Source organism: Daphnia pulex, chromosome 1 (genome assembly GCF_021134715.1).
Source record: "Daphnia pulex isolate KAP4 chromosome 1, ASM2113471v1".
Lineage (NCBI taxonomy): Eukaryota > Metazoa > Arthropoda > Branchiopoda > Diplostraca > Daphniidae > Daphnia > Daphnia pulex.
In genome coordinates, this window is record NC_060017.1 from 102,124 (window position 1) to 121,144 (window position 19,021).

General features: G+C 48.5%; 1 protein-coding gene across 1 annotated transcript; it reads right to left on the minus strand.

The window, feature by feature from the left end:
* Positions 1 to 332: 332 nt before the first annotated feature.
* Positions 333 to 18,048, minus strand: LOC124188896 (E3 ubiquitin-protein ligase UBR4-like). The gene is made up of 27 exons (XM_046581841.1): positions 17,714 to 18,048; positions 17,549 to 17,640; positions 17,239 to 17,481; positions 16,978 to 17,153; positions 16,284 to 16,913; positions 14,598 to 16,209; positions 13,975 to 14,500; positions 12,946 to 13,881; positions 12,024 to 12,875; positions 11,183 to 11,936; positions 10,762 to 11,104; positions 10,105 to 10,682; positions 7,656 to 10,038; positions 5,835 to 7,578; positions 4,885 to 5,744; positions 4,713 to 4,802; positions 3,730 to 4,635; positions 3,577 to 3,662; positions 3,408 to 3,509; positions 2,986 to 3,345; positions 2,589 to 2,906; positions 2,427 to 2,519; positions 2,079 to 2,357; positions 1,157 to 1,946; positions 798 to 1,081; positions 566 to 728; positions 333 to 498 (listed from the first exon to the last, which is right to left on the minus strand). Exons 1-27 carry the CDS (start codon positions 17,833 to 17,835, stop codon positions 434 to 436), a joined length of 15,387 nt encoding a protein of 5,128 aa, XP_046437797.1. The 5' UTR covers positions 17,836 to 18,048; the 3' UTR covers positions 333 to 433.
* Between the last annotated feature and the right edge of the window lie 973 nt (positions 18,049 to 19,021).

A 19,021-nucleotide genomic window follows, 5' to 3' on the forward strand; every position in this document is an offset into this window, starting at 1 on the left:
GATGTGATCGTGCATCACCGACCGCATGACTAAAAAGTACTATACGAAAACACATATGTAGCGAAGGAGAACGTCAAACCTTTTTGAGATTTCCTAAATTTGTCATTTTTACACCTTACAATTTGCACATAATAGAAGGCATTTCAATACAGGAAGGCATCTGGATTAATGTGAATGCATTTATCTGCCTTTGAATTTCATCCATCTAATTGTTGCTTTTTCTGCCTATATCACATATCAACACATGCATCAATAGCATCATCGAATAAGAGAGTTTACGGTTTTCGGTGGAACCTTTGACAAACAATAATGGAAAAAAAATTATGTACAAATTACTGCTAGTACAATATGTATTCAAGCGAAAGAAAGATAAAGGAAACTACAAAGACTAATAAAAGATATTGATTAAAATAAAAGAGAAATACGGGTTTTACTAAGGGATGCCTTGGAGTAAATCTCGGATGAATTCATCGGGAGACGGAATATCTTCCAATAAACCTAGAGAAATTATCATTATCACAATGTGGAATGGAAATGATCAGTAAGTAAAAAAATAAAATCTTACCAGCAACATCACAAAATTCATCAAATGAGCCGCAGTTCAGAAAATCATTTTGATAAGCATTGAGTAGTTTATCGGTGGCCCTCAAGACGGCTTCATCGTTGTGACGGATATACTCGGCTACTGTCCCTGGCCAATCAGCGTCAATATCACCAACAGTGACGTTCTGTACCATTTAAGGGGGAATTAACAAGACAGGTCTTATGAAGGCAGTAAAAAGAAAATGTTTGCGAACCTTCAAGACGATGTTGTAAATTCCGTTAACGATGGCAAAAAAGACAAGCGCAGGTTTGTAGACGCTGTAATCCAGTATCTGTTTCTCGTGACGTTGATCGTTCGCTTTTGGTTGTTGGACTCGGCAATGGGCCGTCACCAAAAGGCGTCCAAGGAAGGTCAGTCGATTAGTGTTCCAGCGCTGACAGCTCTGGACAAGCAGGGCCAAAGTCGTGTAGTAGAATGCGCTGTCGGATTCGACGTGATTCTCCACCCACTTCTCTCCACGAGGCGTGTCCAAAAAGGCTAAAGGCAAAAACGGATAATTGACATGACACTGGAACTCGAAAACTTGTACATCTAAATAAAAAAAAAAAAAACCTTTTAAATTTTTCTCTTCGCGACTCCAGGATCGAGTCGTATTCAAAACGTAGAGAGCCGCGTGAAGAAGATACGGTAGGAAGTGCATGTTGGATTGAGGACCACCACCACCCGACTCGTCGCTAAAAGACCGTTCCAGGGCGAAGCGCAGCAGCAGCAATTTGAGGTCATGACAAGTTGACACGTAGCCAATGTCCCTGTGACCGGTGCACTCTTGAAGGTAGGTGTTGTGTCGGGCGAGACAAGTGGCGAAAGCCGACTCTGGAACTTGAGGTCCCCACAGAGGCAAAAGACCATTGCAACGGGTGTTGGCGTTTTGTAGGGCGGCCGACTCCCACTCGTCACGGGCTCGTGCCAAACGGACAGCCGACAAATGACATTCGACGTGGACCACGTTAAAGTGCGAAACGGTGTAGTATCCCAGGGTTTTGCGGCTTCTTCCAGAACTGACGGACGGAGAAGAGGAGGTGGCAGAGGAAGTTGGACACGATCCGCACCATAGCTGCGATTCAAGATCTTCTAATTGGCAGCGTCGGCTGAACGTGTAAATAGCCAAAACTCTGCCCGGCTGGAAGCGGTAACCTTCACGGCAGATGACACAAACGGGTCCGGGTTCCTCACCCAAACCCATGTCAACTAACTGCTGTAAAATGGGATTTTCCGCTTTGACCTGGCCCAGCGCGTTGGTTTTCATTCCAAGAGCTCGAAGTTGATTTTCTCTCATTGCCATAGCCAACCGTTTTTTCTCACGCTTCGTTTGTTGGCGCACCTCTTCAATTCGTTCGGCCACCTTTCAAGCGAAGGAGAACCATAGATTAGGTACCGCAAAAAAAAAATTAAAATAAAAAAAAATCCAATAAATAAAAATAATAATAATAAACAAATCAAATAAAAAGACAAAACTAACGAAACCAAGAAATACCTCAGGATGACCCCGCATGGCTTCCAGCAAATTCTCAGCAAGTGAGCCAACGTGTTCGTCTGACGAAATTTGTTCCAAATGGTGAAAAAGCGGAATCGAATCGGCGGCTAAGGCCAACTGTGTAGTCACGTGGCTGTGAGCCAAGCCCGTCAGCAGGCGCAACACAAACGTCAACGATGGTTTGGCTACAAAGTCTTTCCATTCTGGACTGTCACGAGCGACTGCAGTGCGGATCGGAGGGGCATTTTGGAGCAGATAATCCAAAGCGTTGTTGACCACCTAGAACCACCGACAATAAAAGTATGAATTTTATGTTCTTCTCATTAATTTGTCATAAAAAATGCGTACCTTGGAAGCGACCAGACGATCCTTCAAAGTGTTGCCAATCGCGTTGTGCTCAATGCCGGAAGTAAGAGCGCAAAACAATTCCAACTTAACGGCCTGACAAGTACATAGGTATTTTTATAAGTTAATAAATAACAAAATAAATAAGATTCCTTCACGATTTACCTGCTCTCCATTGTGCTCTATGTCATACTGACTGAAATCTAGACTTTGACGGAAATATTCAATCAGGGCGTCCATCTTGTTGTCGTTGACGAACGTCAGGAAAGGAATAACACGAGTGAGATGAGTCAAAATGCTCGTTACTGTTTTCGATCCGGCCATTTGAGCCGACAACTGCAATAGGAAGTCTAAATCCTCTTTGGTACCGAACGTCGACGAGAACAGGGCGTACTGGTCAACACTTTGCGCCGAAGCTTGGCACAGAATGGCTTCCAGAACTTCCAACAGCTGTTCGGTGAACGGAGGCATGTTCTGCTGAGCCTGGAATCACGGATGTGCCAGTCAGAAAAAAAAACCCCAAACTGGTAGTGGTAGTGACCATTTTGAGTTGAAAATTTACCTGAAGGCACAATTTAAGAGCGCCAAGAAGTCTCTGGACGGCGTTCAGCTCGGGGGTGATCAAAAGAGAGCGATTCGTCAGCACTTTCGTACAGAAGGAGAGGAGTTTGACCAGGGCACCAAGAAGTGGACGGCCTTCGCCTTGAATGTCCCGGACGCAGCTCAAGCGCTCGAGAAGAACATCCAGTCCGCCACATTCTCCCATGACGTTTGCCAGTTTGTAAGTCTCCTCGTCGTTAGCCGGACGCTGATGTTTATCATCGAAACGTTCGATGAATTCTTCCGTGGCATCTCCCAGCAAGCCTCGCATGCGGTAGACGATCCTCATTGGTTCCGCTTCGTTGTTTTCAGCCAAGAAGACCTAACACAAAAATTCTGGTGAGTTGCGTTCAATGGAAGATGCAATAATATTTTGAAATTTACTTTTCGGTAAACATCCCGAACGGGCAGATCGAGGCTCATGATTTTATTGCAGACAAGTAACTCCATTCCCGTGTCGTCTTCCAAAAGAGCAATCAGCTCACACTAAAAACACAAACAGATATCATTAAAGTTGATAAATTGACGACCGAAAATTAAAAGACCAACTTACATCTTGACAGATTTTGTTTTTAATATCGCGCATCAATGGACCGAGACCGGGCTCAGTGCTGCTGTAAGGATTGCCTTGCATCCGCCCTACGGATAAACAGAGGCGAGGTTAAAATTTAGTCTTATTGGACTTGGGATGATTTTTTAAAATTACCTTGCAAGAAATCTTCTTGTTGGGGGTCTTTGTCGAGTGACATGAGAAATTCGACGTCATCTTTCTCCTCCGGATGAATAATGGAGCACAAACGCTCGACTACAAAGACGGGGGTTACCAGGTCGTCTCCAAGACATTGGCGGAGTGTTTGGACGCAAACAGACATGAACTGTTTGGTCTCAGCCTCTGTGCCTGTCGTCATATCGCCGAGGAGTTGCAACAGCAATTCTTGTGTCTCCTCCACCAGCCTGGTTCGCTGAAGGACAAGGCGGCGCAAGTTCAAATAGCCGCTTAAAACATGTCCAACCAGACGGCCCTTGTAAGCCTGACGAACTGACGATTCTTCCAGGAAAAAGGAAAGAAGTTCCACCAACGATTTCATGGCGTGACCTTGCGAGAGCTCAGAAGATCGGCCGACCATTTCCTGGCGAGTCAATCCGTTGATTTCCACCTCGATCCAATCCGCTAATTTGGGCAACAGTCCACGACTGACCAAATAATAGCGCCAATGTTCTTTCCGCACCAACGACATGTAGAGAGCGAAAAATTCTGCGCCATAAGGTCCGGCTTGGCCCAACTGAGCGAGGAAACTGGTCAAAAGGTTGACAATCTCCTGTCGTCGTTGGGGAACGCGAGCGAGGCCTTCGAGGAAGACGCAGGCTGTTTGCCGACTCAATCGGGAGTTGGGATTGAACAGCATCAACTGAAGCCAATTAGAGCCGGACAGCTGACACGAAACCGGATGTTGTTGCTGCTGTCGTAGCTGGTACTTGTCTCGCCAACGGGCTCCATATTTCTGAAGCAAGTGAAGCTGGCGCACCTGTTCGGGCTTTTTGCCGGCGACGGGAGCGTCGTAGCGGGACAGAACTCGAGACTTCCAGGCGTCGAAACTCTGTTGAGGATCACCTGTTTCGGCAAGAAAACAACAAGCTTAAAATTTTATCTTAGACAACGAAGTAAAAACGGAATTTCAAATGTTTCACCTCGAAGCCAGCGTTTCAAATCCATCAAAACATCAACGTGGCCGGGCTTTGACGACTCTTTGACATGGATGTGTACCGTTCCGGAAGTACCTAGTATATCATATCAGACCACATATAGTTAATTAAAATTAGTGACCAAGAAGATTTGACGAGAAAAGGCGTAATCCATTACCTTGAATAAGTTCTTGGATGATTCTGAGACAAGGCAGAGTAATGACGTCCATGACGGCGGGTGACTGCAAATGATGAGTCGATTTCAAAAAGAGCTGGACGACGGAGCGCAGACGCTTCTCCCAGCAAGTGTCTTGACATTGAAGGCTGGCAGCAAACAGTGCCATTTCGTGCCTAATCGAGTTGAGCAATGCCAAACTGTGACCGGAGCGTTTAAGGACCCCGTCCACGCTCTCCATCAGTTTCTGGTTGAGGCAGTCGACGGCGTCCGGGTTGTTCAACGTCAAAAGGCAGAGAAGGTCGCGGACTTCGCAACGCGATTGGGCCGATCCTTGAGCGATGTTGAAGTGGAGCAATTCTTGGAGCAGTCCTTGCTCGAACATGAGACGTCGGAGCAGCGGTTTGGTGGCCATTGCTCGCAGCAGGGTCAAGCAGTGATCCAGAGCGGCGCTTGCGCAACCGTAGCAACAAGTTGCTCCGGTGGGAAGCGGCACAAATTGACTGCCGTCAATTCCAGTGGCTCCTTGTCCAGGACTGGTGCGCCTGACGGCTTTTTGCCTTTGACTGGCATCGTAGGCCACGATATCTCGACGACAGGCCGCCACCCGTTGGGCGATTTTGCTCAATTCTTCAAAAGTTGATTTGCATTCAGAATGGTAACGTTGGCAAATTTGCTGGATCGTTTTGTTGATTTGTCCTGTTCCCGTTCCTGCACCAGATGCCGAAACACTGCCGTTAGCTGTTGCTGGCGTAGACGGTACTCCCGAATTGCCGGCTGATCCGGTGGATGCTTCACTTCCAGTCAACACATCGATTCCGGAATTCTCTCCTAGTTTGCTCACCAGAACTTCCAGCGATTCCCTACCGAAAGCCAAAATGAAATTAAGATGAAACTTCTGATTCGAGTTCGATAAAACTCAATTTGGATAATTTTTTGTTTTCTCCTTTTACCTGGTATAAGCCATTTGGCCCTGCAGGCGATCGGCCTTCTCCAAGAACCCATTGATGGCCAGTAACGATTTTTTGCGATCGTCTTCGCTTTCGACCGGCTCCACGGTGCAGCACGGCTTGGCCGACAGCGTCAGCTCGAATTTGGCATACTTGCAAAAACCGCAAGCGTTGCAGAGGAAAGGATCCTTTTCGTCGTAGTTGATTGAGCGACACTTGTGACACTGGTAGACGTTCTCTCCGCAATTGGAACAGACTCCAGGGTGAGCCGGGACGGAGGCGGAACAGCGCGGGCACTGCAGCATCTCCGACGAGGCGTGAAGGTTCTCGTAGAAGGCGGCAAATTCGATTTTCAAATTGCAACAAGTGATGGGCAGCGGCAAGTCAACTTTGACTTCGGCCTGACCAGGTGTCAACGACAGCTTCTTAGCCTTGAGCCAAACGCCGGGCCGGTTCTTGAGCTCAACGGCGGCCTGGACGGGTCTGTTGTTGTAGAAAATGTTGATGGTGCGCACCATTTTCGTCCGTTTGATGTCGGTAATGCGCAGAGCAAAGCGGTTGACGACGTGGCTCCCAACCAACTTAATGATGTGGGTCGAAGTCGTGAAACGGACGTCTGCTTTGAGCGTCGTCAACTTGACGGCCGAAAAGGGAACCTCGAGGGTGGAACAGGCCAAGCAAGGATCTCTCTCCAGGTAATAACCGTCCAAGTGGACCAGACTGGCTAGAGCGTTGTACAGCACGGTATTGGGATGGCGGACGATGAGCTGATTTTCTTCCTTCAACAAGGCAACGGCCCGGTCAACGTAGCCGGGTAGTGAATTTTCCATCCCGGGAGTCTTGATGGTGAAATAACCAAGCAGATCGACAAACTGGGAAGCTTTTCGGCCGTAGAGTTGGAGGCCAGACCACAGAGACCACATGAGAGCGACCAGGTCTTGCTGCTGGGCCACGGTAGAATGGCGACAAAACGAGTGGACTAGGGCGTGCGCATGCCAGCGGACGGCCGTGACGTTGCAGTCCAACAGGAAGCGGAAAATGAGGCGGCTAATCAGACGGCGCTCCACGGTGCGATGTAGCTGCTGGACAAAAATGCCGCAGACGCAGCCTTCGGCGCCCGTACACGAACTATCCAAATCCCATGGCTCTGTCGTTAGGTCCGACTCTGTGGATTTCTTGGCGGTCGGCTGTCCTCCTGCGTTGGCGGGCAAGGAAGAAGCGCCGACGGTCGCCGCAACATTCTTCAATGGACAGAAGGCGTAGCGCAGGAGCTGAAGGAGCGTGCAGCTCAGACCCTCGTCGATGAAACAAGTCAACTGGATAAGGAAGGACAGGGTGTCTTCGTGCTGTTGGCAGTAGAGCTGCCAGTTGGCCGTTCGCGTGACGGCCACGTCCAGGCACACTTTCAAGTGTTCCATGACTATCACGAGGTCGTCATAGGGCAACACCAATCCGTCGTGGTTGCCTTCCAGGGTCGAATCGAGCCCATGTTCCAGGGCCAGCTTCTTGACGTCATTGAAATGCGTTTCGATAGTCAAGAGATCCCTGCATTGGCGGTACTTTTCCTTGGAACCGCAGTGGAACAGCAGGAGTTTGCGAACGTGACGCTTGACCGTTGACGGGGTCGGAGCCGCAACGTACTGGCACAGGCATTCTACCCAGCGCTGGTCCAACTGGACACCGCTATTGACTTTTTTGACGAGATAAGGCAAGCGCAGTGCCATTTCGGTGAGTAATTGTGAAAATCCTAATAACACAACGAAAACCGTGATATTTTTAAGTAACAAGAAGATAGATCTATTAAGGTACAAGAAAATTAAATACCCTCGAAGATGTAACCGGTATTGCGATGAGTCAACGTTCTGGAAAAGAAAGGCGACAGGTCGAAAGCGGAAGGAGCTAAAGGCTGTTTGAGAAGACCCACAACGACGGGCGATTCATCGGCTCCGGTGGCCTTCCAGTGCAAGAGGATGGCTTGCAGAAGAACCAAGCACCGCTCCATGAGGCCGGCGTCCAGAAGAACTTTGGCGGCCACCGAGGCGACGGTCGAGAGAGATGCCGTGTTGCTGCGCCGCTGAGAGTGACTGGCTTTGCCGCCGCCACCGCCGCCGCTGCTGGACTTGTGATGATGAGTGGACAATAGGAATCCGAAAAACTTCATGATCAGCAACTGGACTTCGTGTTGCGGTGTACGTTGACCGGCTACTTCGAGCGCGGCATCTCGTTCCAAGTCGAGTTCACAGACGGCCTTGGCCAGAGTTTGGTGGAGTTCACTCCTTTCAGTCGGGTCAGACGGGCGCAATTCAGACACCAAAATGAGCAAGACTTGGAGGAAGTGAATGGATTTAACGCCACCCTTCTTCTTCAATTCCGGCAAATCCTCCGTGATTCTCTTAAGCAAGGCCAGTCGCAATTGGCGGAAACGTTCTGCAGATGTGCTCGGCATGTCATGCATTTCGTCGTCATTCGATTCCGGACCAGAGGCCACACCACTGGCTTCTTCCAGACTCATGGCGATGGCTAGCTGCATAATGTCATCCTCGTCGCTGTGCACTGGCTGGCGTCCGGACAGGGCGGAAGATAGGATCGATTTGCCTGCACAGCCCGTCTTCATGGTCCGCTGGAGTGCGGCTTTGGCAGCGTGGCTGACGCTAGCGTCATCGCAAAGGAGTAGGCCGATGTAGTGATCCATTACCGGGGCCATCCATTTCTGAGGATCGGTGAGAGCCACGGAGAAGAGCACGTCAACGATGGATTGGACGCAGAAATCAATCTGGGCCACGCCTAGTTGGCCGACAGGACTCAAAAGTGGATTGCGAGCTCTTTCGCGATGGAGGCGGCGACCGACGGCCAATAAATCGCCGAGGAAGTTGCCGGTTGTAAATTGTATCAAGTTCTGCGGTTGGGTGGTGGCCACTGATTTCGTGATGGTCAGCACATTGTAGAATGCCTCAGGATCGAGATGGATCGGAGATGTTTCATCCATGATGGCCTTTAAGTTGTCCAAGACAGACGTCAGCAAGACTCGGTCCTTGTAGTCGTGATAGGCGGCTCTGGATGGATGAATGGTGGCCAAAAGTTGCTTGACAACTCCAGGAACGCAACTGCCTCCACTCCAGGTCATAGTCAAGATTTGTGTCGACAGACGGAGAACGTGTTCTTTAGTGGCCGGCGGGCAGGCAGAAGTCAGACCTGCCAGCGGTAGCGGTAGCGATAGAGATCCTTCGAGAAGAGCCACGGCTCCTCCAACCAACTGATCCAGCATCAACTGAGCCGGACTCTGAATGGCCAATTTATTGCAAGATCCATTCGATTGCAGGACAGGACTCTGCAAAAGATGACCTTGCGTCGCCGGTAAATTGAGTGCACCGTTACTGCCGCCGGTTCCAGCCAGCTGATCTTCAGCGTCTTCCGGCCAGCCAAAAGCCTCTTTGGTTTTCCCATAGACTTTGATGGAATCAATCATCGTGACGCCCAGCGGATCGTTGGAAGATCCGAACGAGAGGACGAGTTTCTTGTCCGCTTGGAGACTTTCCTCCTTCGTCAACGGGATGTCATACCAGCGGTATCGTTGCAAAACAAACGGGATGTTGCGGCCGAAAATCTCGACGCAGGTGGGAGCCCTTTGCACTTCCTGTGAGCCGACGAGGATGCGAACTCCGACTATAACGCTGGACGTCTCAGGATTGGTCACCTCGACGCTAAAGCCGGACTGTTTGGTACAGGCGATGTAGAGGCCGCTAGTGTTGAGTCGGTGTTTCAGCTGGGTGGAATTGTACACGTGCAGCAGGTCGTTGCCGCCAAACTCGACGTCGTTCATGGCCGTGCAATTCTCGAAGAAATCCGTAGGGAAGGTCGGCGTCGAAGCGCCTGAACCTCCTTTGGCTCCATTGACGCTCTCCTTGCGGACCATTTTTGGTTGCGTCGATGAAAGAATTGGCGGCTGCAGAGTGGGCGTCAACCAGAAGTTGGTCATTTCCGGCGACGCCATAAAGATCCTCAACGACCCGTCGTCGCACAACAAGATGAGCGTCGTACGCGGTTCCGTTTTGTCCTGTCCCGTGTTGACGATGTGGCGGACAGCCACCAAGTCCGTTACTTTGACTTTGGCGGGCACCACCTTGATTTCCTCCACTAGGATTCGTTCTGGCTCCACCATTATGACCACCGGAGTGTAAGAGCTTTGAGTCAGAGTCAACAACAAACCCTGGTAACAACAAGAAACATGAAATAAATTGGAGAGGTTTCGAGTAAATCAGAATGAAATATTTACCGGGTGTCCCTGGACTTCGGTCCATTGGCAAAGCGGCTGATGAGGTCCGGCAGACTGCAAGGCCGTGCTCGAACTCGCTGATGGCGTTCCCAGTTTCAGGGAACTTCCTCCTCCACTAGCAGCAGCAGCAGCGCCGCTTTTAGCCGGAATGTGAACCGGGTGAAGCGGTCCTAGTTGCAGCTCATTTCGACTGTCTTCCGTCACCGTGGCCATAAAAGTTTTCCCTTGGGCATAGCTGAAGCAGAGGAGTTGAAGACAATGGGAATAATAAACAGAAACGCCACCGCCTCCCGTTTGGCCGTTGCTCTCCTTCACTTCAGGATGAGTCACGTCCAGTATGTTGGTCACGTAAAACGGGCCGTGACGGGCTGAGCTCTCTTGACTGAGCGGTTGCCAATAGATGTAGCCGGACGACGAGATGAAAAAAGTAAACTGGGCGCCGTCTTGGCGGAACCAGAAAGCACAGTCGCGAACTTTGCCACTGGGCAACAGGAAAAAGTACTGCGGACTTAAAACGTCAACAGACAAGTCATAAATTTTGACAAAATCGGCGGTGATGACGGCCAGCTGGGTGGCATCTAATCACAAATAAAAATTCCTCGTAAAATTGATTGTTTCACATTTTTTTTTAAATCAATTCGATTGCGTCACGCTTACCACCGGGCAGCCAGACGGCTTTGATGATAAAGTTTCCCGTCTCCAACTGCGGATGCAATGCCAAATGGTCTTGGACCGATCCACCTGAAGTCAGCGTCATGACGTGAACTTCCTTCAAGCCGCAAACGGCCAGTACATCTTCGTTGGCTGGATTGCTGGCCATGCTCAAGACGGTGAAAGGAACAGGGGCCGAGCTGAGTCTTGTCAGCGTCAATTTCTTCTTGGAGGCATCTGCCTGCTTCAAGAGCGAACTCAATTGCAAAACTGTTACTTTGCCCTTTTCGTGGCTCATGGCCAAATGTTGCCTCCGTCCGTACGGCGAGGACAAACAGCACATTGAAACCTGCCAGCCATAAAGTCCAGGGATTAGCATTGATTAAGCAATATCATTCAAAAAAAAAACTCTCATGTTTATCGTTACCCTGCGTAGAACGTGGGCAGAGAGCAACTGCCTGATGGTCTGGCCCTGGTCTCCAGTGAAACTCATCCGGACATTCTCGAAAGCTCCTTCCTGCGACCCCAGAGTGGGGATCATGAGGGATTCAGAGGCCACTATAGTCTTGGGCTCGTGGTGCAGTTGATGGAGCGTGCGACGGGCACGCTGAAGACTACCGACGGGCGAAAGTCGTTTACTTGCTCGTTCGATGGACGGCAACAGAGAGTTGAGAATGTCCACAACAGCGGCGGGAAGTTCCGACGATCCAGTGACTTGAAGGAGCTCGTTCAAGTAAGGCTCCAGCTGTTTCGTCAGGATGCGACGTCTCTCCGAAAGTTCGTCGTTGGTAGGCAAATCGCCAAATCCATCAGGGCCGTCCAATTCCCCGCGATAAGGAACGTAAGCCATGGCGGCAGCCCCTCCGAAACCCAACTGTTGGAGCAGCGCTTGGTCCATTGTAGCATGATGGAGGCCCCTGGCCGACGCGCTGTCTCGAGAACGCATGGGAGCGTCTTCTTCCGGCTGAGGAGGTCGGCGGACCAAAGCCTGGCACGATCTGTCGTCCTTGGCACCGCAGTCACAGAAGAAACTGCCGAATTTGGCGTAAGTCACATCATGATCCCGGTGGCAGACTTTGGCACAGACGGAACAAACGCCGACACCGTCCACCATCCGGCACGTGTGACAGTGATACCAGTGTTGATTCATGAATTCTTTTTGCGTGATGACAAAAGTGCACCTACAAAATTAAAATCAAAATAATTTTTTTATTTTTTTTATTCGTAATTTGTTTCTTCTAAGAATCCGCCAAAAATTCAAAACTTACAGTTGATTGCACAAAAGATCCTCGTCCGATTCGTCGCCATCACTCTCGACGTCGTCACCTAGTCCCAGTTCGTCGACCGTCCAGTCTTCCACGTCGGCCGTGAGCGGATTACCTTCGATGGATTCCAGCAATCCGCTAGACATTTCGGAGGAGGATGGCTCGTTCCCCGCACCAGCACCATTAGCGCTGCTGCTGCTGCTGCTTAGCATTCGAAGAGCGTAGAGGACATCGGTCGTGTACTGCAGCAAACAACAGAACGAAGCCAGCTCCGGCGGTGGCGAACTCAAGTCTTCCTGATTGAGAGCCGTCCAGGATTCGGTCGGCATCACTTGCTGATATTTGAGCAGCCAATCTAGTGCGGCCAAGAACAAGTCACGATGGCCAGAACCTTGGCCAACTCCGGCCAATTTGACCATGATAAGCACCAGGTCTGGTGTCACGTTTCCTCGACTGTTGGGCGACAAGTGCTTCAACAGTATTTTGAGCAGTGTCCGGGCAAAACTCTCCGCTTCGCCCTTGCGGAAGGCGAACTGCGTCAAGTTTTGCAGCAAAGATATTCCATCCTGAGGGCCGAGTTTCCCTGAAGAACTTCCGGCAATCGGGGCAATTTTTTCCTCTTCCGCCGTGTCAGATCTGACGACCACCGGCGTGCTGCTGCCAGCTGGTTGCTGCTGGATTTCCTCATCGTCTTGACCAGTCAAATGCCGAAGGATGGCAAATTCAATCCATGCTTCCAAACGATCCTCGTCGATCCTGTCCAAGTTCAACAGCGTCAAACATAGGTTATCTAAATCAGTGTCGTTCGTTTCCGATGATTTCAGCATCTTGTTGATGAAGCAATAAACCGATTTCCTAGACAAAGGGGGGACAAAAATGCATTAATAAGCGTTGAAGGAGGGCAGGATCAAATGTTACACCATACCTGTAGGTCGGCGATAGCTCCGGCGTCGTCGTCGAGAAAATAATGTCCCATAAGGAATGGACTTCCTCTTCGAAAGTGTAGAATCGGGAAAGTGGGTGGCGAGTGAGTGGATTTTCCACGCAAGATTCCAGGAAGCGAATGCACTCTTCGAGGGCTTTCTCTTCCAAGCAGCGGACTGGCGCTCCACAAGCGGTTACCAGCGAATGGCAATGACTGATGACGATGTACGAGGCAATATCTTGATAGCGATCGCTGTCGGCCGCTCCCACTAGACGTTCCATAACCAGTTGAACGAGATCGACCAAATTTTCGAAGCAGGCGTCCAGTGCTATAGGGAAGAAGACGCCAACCAGCTCTTTTTCGGCCTCTTCCGAGTTTGGATACCAGACGACTAGGTCGTTGGCCAGCCGAACAGCCGCGTTCAACAGGTGACGCAAAGACGATGCCGGGCTGAAGACGGATTGCGACGACAACAGTTGTAGATGAGCGCTCAGAATACCGTTGAGATACGATTCAGACGGAATCAGATCGCCAGACTGGCCCGAACGCCAGGAGAAAAAAGCTGGAAAGTCGGAGTTGCTGCTGTTCCAGCGATCGAGAGCAGCCCGTAGGAAGGGCGGGAGGCAGAGAGCCAGAGTTGGCGTAATATTGGCCAGCTTGCAGCCACGAGTAGAAGATATGGCCAGCAAGTGTTGCAGTGCTTCGGCCTCACTGGAACCTTCAAGCGTTGGAGTGTCGGTGCTGTTTCCCAGTGCGTCATGCAAAACACAACGCCGCGACAGACTGGCCACCGAATCGACCAAATCGCAGAGTTCCATGAAAATTTCTTTGGATATTTTCGACGTTTTGGGCAACTTCTCTGTCGGACTGTCCAGGACGCGGTATGATTCGTCCCCGTTGTCTTTATTGGCGCATTCGTCATACAAGAGACGCAACCTTTTGACGTTTGAAAGTTAAAAAAGAAAAAAAAAAAATGGACCAAAAATGAATTCACACCAAATTGCTATCGATCATTTCTGAACTAAATACCTGGCTATAACCATGTCCATGACGAGGACATCCCATAAATCTGGAACGGCAGCAATATCTTTGAGGCGAGAAGATTGCCGCATTCCTTGACCCAATTGCTTGGCCACTTTGACCAGGAAGGCCGTGCTGTTGGCGTGCTTGGCAGCCGCTTTAACGATGAAGATGGCTTTCTGAGTGGTCAAACCCTGCTTGACCAGACAGTCCGTAATCCAGGCATTGTAGACCTTGTGGGCAGATCTCGGACCCCACAACAAGGCGTGGAGCAAAGCGGAAGGCTCAAGCTCCACTCCACTCGTTGCAAGTCCTTCCATGACGGGTACGGAAGGGGGTAGACACTGGACAAGTCTCCAACCGGCATTAAAGCAATACTGGACGGCACACAGTGCGCTATAGTCACGCTTGTCCTTGCGGACGCTGTGGAACTCGCACTGGTGGACAACATGCAGCACATTCAGGATGGCGCCGTACAAAGACGAATATTTGAAGGAGTCCGATGGAGCTAGTAAAAAGCTGCACGCCAATCCATCTAATACGAAAAATAAATAAATAAATAAATAAAACGAACCAAAAATTAGTTTAACTTCATCATCATTTCAACTTGAGCCATAAAATTGCAAAATTACCAAGTTTAGGAAGGTCTTGATTGTTGCTGTCTACGTTACTTAGGAGATAGAACCGGGGGCGAATGGAGCAGCCTTCGTCTTCGGAGCCATATTTCCGGTAATTATCTTCCAATTCCTGGCAGCAGTTGTACATTCTGCTGGGCTGTTGAGCGTCATCGGCTCTCCCATTGCTGGATATTCCAGCCGAGCTGAGCAAATTCCACTGAATCTGCTCCAGCATGGCGACCGGAGCGTCGTAAAGGTTTTTGATGAGGTACTCTAGCAGGAGTAGGATCCGAGCGAGCAACATCAGTTGCGTGTCGTGCAAAGGGATGATGCTGAAGGCGGCCTGAGCAGCGCGGATCAGCGTCTGTGCACAGAGAAGTAAGATGGCTTTCTTTTGCATCAACTGCAGCGAGTGGAACAGGAAGAGCAGGAGCTGGGCGTGTTCTACGTTTAAGTCCTCGGTCTCCCGATCTCTGTCACCGGCAACGTGCGGATCTTCAATGTACTTGATCATCGTCTCCAAGAGCCGCCTCCAAATGGATAAGCAGGCAGCTTCACTTGTTTGACGAGCTTCTTCTTTGCTGTCTTTCCGATGTTTAGACAAAAGGACCTGGGCTAAGACGGCCAAGCTCCTCGGATGAACCAGGAGCGGCCAATCTTCTTCTTCCGACCACGGATTGACGTTCAAGTGGCTGAGCAAGGCGATTTGCAGGGACGGACTCATCAGTTCGTAAGCCAGCAGGTTGTGCGTGTAGCGAGCCAACGACTGCGAGAAACGGCTGAAGAGCTGGCCCAGAGTTTGTCCGAAAAAAGCGGCGATTGTCCCAGTCTCGGTTCGAGCCGTTTCGCGATCGAGATCCTTGACAATGGCGGCCAAGAGAATCAGCTGATGTTCCGACAGGCTGTTGATGGTGTACTGCCTCAGACGGGGTGAGCAGAGCATGTGATCGTTCATGAAGGCAAAGATTTGCGTGGCCAACAGGATGTAGCCATGCGGTTCACCCTTGTCGGGGACGGAAAGGGAAATATCCAGATTCCGGTGGCACGATTTCGAGGCGTTACGGGCATCTTCCGGATCGTGGGGCCCGCCCTTGTTCTTGCCATTCTTAGGCTCAGGCGGCGTGATCGTCTCTTCGAACCAGTGACCAAGAATCGGCTCACTGTCGTCATCGTCTTCCTCTTCTTCGGCAGCGCTGCTCTCTTCCGAGCAACTGAAATCGTCGTCGTCGTAATAGGTGGCCGAATCGGACAGTGACACCGTTTCTCCGTCGCCATTCTTCTGAATGCGTTTCAGGTTGCACGACTTCCGGTAGCTAACTGTGGCGACGTGGAAGAGCAACTGAGTCAGAGGCAGGTCCGAAAGCAATCGGAAAATTCTCTGGCTGTGTGTGTAGTTTTCCGTGACATCAAACCCCGCAGAGCCAACGGGCGTGGGTTGAGTTTCTTCCGTCTCCAGCATGCCATTAGGCTCCAATAGTTTCTCCAAAGTGGCAAGCGCCTGCGAAGCCAAGACAACCGACAGGCCTCCGTAGCCTTGCTGGATTTTAGTCAAATTGATTCTCGATCCATCCTTGTGTTTGCTCGGAGACTTGCCCTTGTCTTCTTTGGTTCCCTTTTCTGATCCCGTCTATTTGAGTCGAAAGAGAAATTTTGTTATTAGACGAAGAGGGAATTTCGAAATGGCAGCGAGTATCATCTAACCTGACTGGTATGGGTCATTTGACCCTGTAATCCCGACAGTAGAAGCCAAGCAGCTACGTACAGAAAGTTATCGTAGTACATCCGGCTGCTGCGAGGCGATCTCTGGATGAGAGTTGCCAAGGTTTGATAAATCTCGACGGCTGTCTCGACGACCGTGACGGCGTTGCTTTCCCATTCTTCTTCTCGGTTGCAAACGGCCGTCGCCGCATTAGGACTGGCCGACTGCTTCGATGGGGGCATGTTCGGATTGCCGCTTCCGGCAGATTTGGTGGGGGCAGGGCTCACAGCAGCAAAGATACTGTGAGATGTCGCCACAGATATAGCAGCCAATAGGCAGCCCATTCCCAGTTGGGTCAGCTGGCGCAAACGCTCTTTTGTAAGAGGCTCCAACAAGGGCAAATTTAAGGCTTTTTTGGCAAGAAGGACGTCTTCTTTGAGGTGGGTAATATTTTGTTTTAGCTGTTGTGCTTCGTTTATCGATGAAGGTAGCCCGAGCCCCAAGCCTTCCACTGCGCCATTCCACTTGTCGATAAAACTTGCCACGTTGGGTAGCGACAGGCAAAAGTTGACGATAGTGTCGGCTGCATCCATGCTGCACAAGTTAGCAATGTTCTGATTGCATACAGTTGACTAAATAAATGGAAAAATAAATATTAGAAGGAAAGAATTGAAGTATCAATAAACCTAGGCTTACCAAATTTTGAGTGGTGTTATCTTTTCGAGTGAAACTTGTTGTAGATTCACCCTCACTTATCAGCTGAGTCATGGCTTTTTCAAACATGGCACCAGGGATAATTGATACAAACTGATCCAGCAAAGCAGCATTCAAATCTGGTCTATTTTTCTTTACAGTTTCAGAAACTCCAGAACCTGATGAATCATTTAAAACAATTTTAATCATCAGATTATTCTGTCAACATGCAGCTTTCTGAAAAAATGAGAAAAAAAATCTTGCCAGAATCCTTTGATTTGTCAGAGTCCTTCAAGTAGCTTTCAAGTAATTCGAAATCTGTGTCATTCATCTCCAATGCCCCAGTACTCAATGCCTTCAATGCAAGAAGGATATGACTAGGCTGAACAGCTTGAGAGCTAGGATTTTGAGCCAACAAATCATTGCAGGACTTTTTCAGTGCTCCCAATAAGCTGGGCATAATAATCTTGCAGCTGTTGGATATGATTCCTCCAAATGTAAGGTTTCCTAGTGTAAAAAATGTTGAATTAACAGGCAAAGAAGCAGGCAGGAATGATTGAAATTAAGTACTTACTTTGTGAGGCATTTCGAACAAAAAAATCTGCCAGCAAAATGCTCAGAGTAGGGTTGAAGTCATTATCATCATTTGCAGTCAAACTGCTTTCACTAGAAAATGTACAGGAAAAAACTATTAATTACAGAACCTTTTCTATTGAGATCAAACCAAGGATTATATTACGTTTTACCAACGCATTTCGCAACATCTAGTAAGTTGCCTTGCGTTTCATTTTCAGCTCTACGAGCCAGGCATCGTTTCTGTAAAATCAAACTCCAATCTGATCCTGGGCTACTGCCCGCCATTTTTACGAAATACTGTTAAGACAAAAAGATGCAAAAGAAAAACACAAATATCGGCGAAAAGAAATATTGCAACTGAGTCCTTTCTGTCGGTTTTTTCGGTTTGTGCTGTGAATCAGCTGTTAAGAACCAAATGCTACTAAACAGTAACTTTGAGGTCAATACCGAACTGCGCCAATCTCAAACGATATCAAGCAAAAATAGCATCACGTTTGATAAGAGTGCGCAGCAGGAAAAATTATTATGCAGTTTCTTTATTTCACCATGATTTGAGTCATTTGACTGTGGTTCATGAAAATTCGGTGGATAGATAGGGCATTGTTTTATTCATTCAAAATTGCTTGTCGTTTATTGCGAAAATACTAAAATAGCGAGTCGCTAAAAGCTACGGTAACAACTTTTAGATTATCAAACTTCCGTAGATATCTCTTGATCTACGCTCAATGGCTACATGATAAGAGTAGTCACTAGACAGCACCCAGTCCAATAGTTATCAAAACAACTACCAACAGTTACAAACAACTGCATAATGAAGCACAACATTTTGAGACTTAGATCATTGTCCATTGTACATTATTTCGTCATTTTAATGTCTTATTTTTAGTGTTTGTTATTTATATAGTGTTTGGCTGTTTGCATCGTAAGAAAAGGTAACAAGGTGTACTCGAACGATGAGTAGGCTAACAGAATTGAAAAAAATTCAAATAAGAACCATCAAACATGTTATCGTCATCGTTCAGAGTTCCAATCATTGTGTTATTTCTTCATAATGATGGATGAAGCCTTTTTTGAACGAATGCAATAATTAACAAAACAATGAGAAACTTTACGATATACAAAAACAAGCATAAACAATATTCACAGAGGCTCAACTTTATCATGACTCTATCCCTGGATTATTCTTCAAATAAGAAATTAACACGAAATTAATTTTTAATATACTATTCGTCTATTCTCAAGTTTTTTGTTTTTTATTTTCGTCACATCTTGTTTTTCTCCTTTTAATTATGTTGTTAAGTAAGTCAACAAATGTCGTATCTGTAACGCAGTTTACAAACAGTAGCTGTAAATGTGTTTTTTTTAATTCTTACAGCTGCATTTAGCATTTAGTTTCAAACTGTAGTTAGGGGTCACTATTCGGAAAAAAGAGAATTTGCGTAATCGATCATGGCCATAAAGTAGGCCTTGA

Bases quoted from the DNA above. Each gene is read 5' to 3' on its own strand.
- LOC124188896 (XM_046581841.1), bottom strand. From the start codon at position 17,835: ATGGCGGGCAGTAGCCCAGGATCAGATTGGAGTTTGATTTTACAGAAA. The intron at 11,937-12,023 runs GTAAGTTTTGAA...TTAATTTTGTAG, and splicing joins GATCTTTTGTGCAATCAACT to GTGCACTTTTGTCATCACGC. The intron at 10,039-10,104 runs GTAAATATTTCA...TGTTGTTACCAG, and splicing joins CCGAAGTCCAGGGACACCCG to GGTTTGTTGTTGACTCTGAC.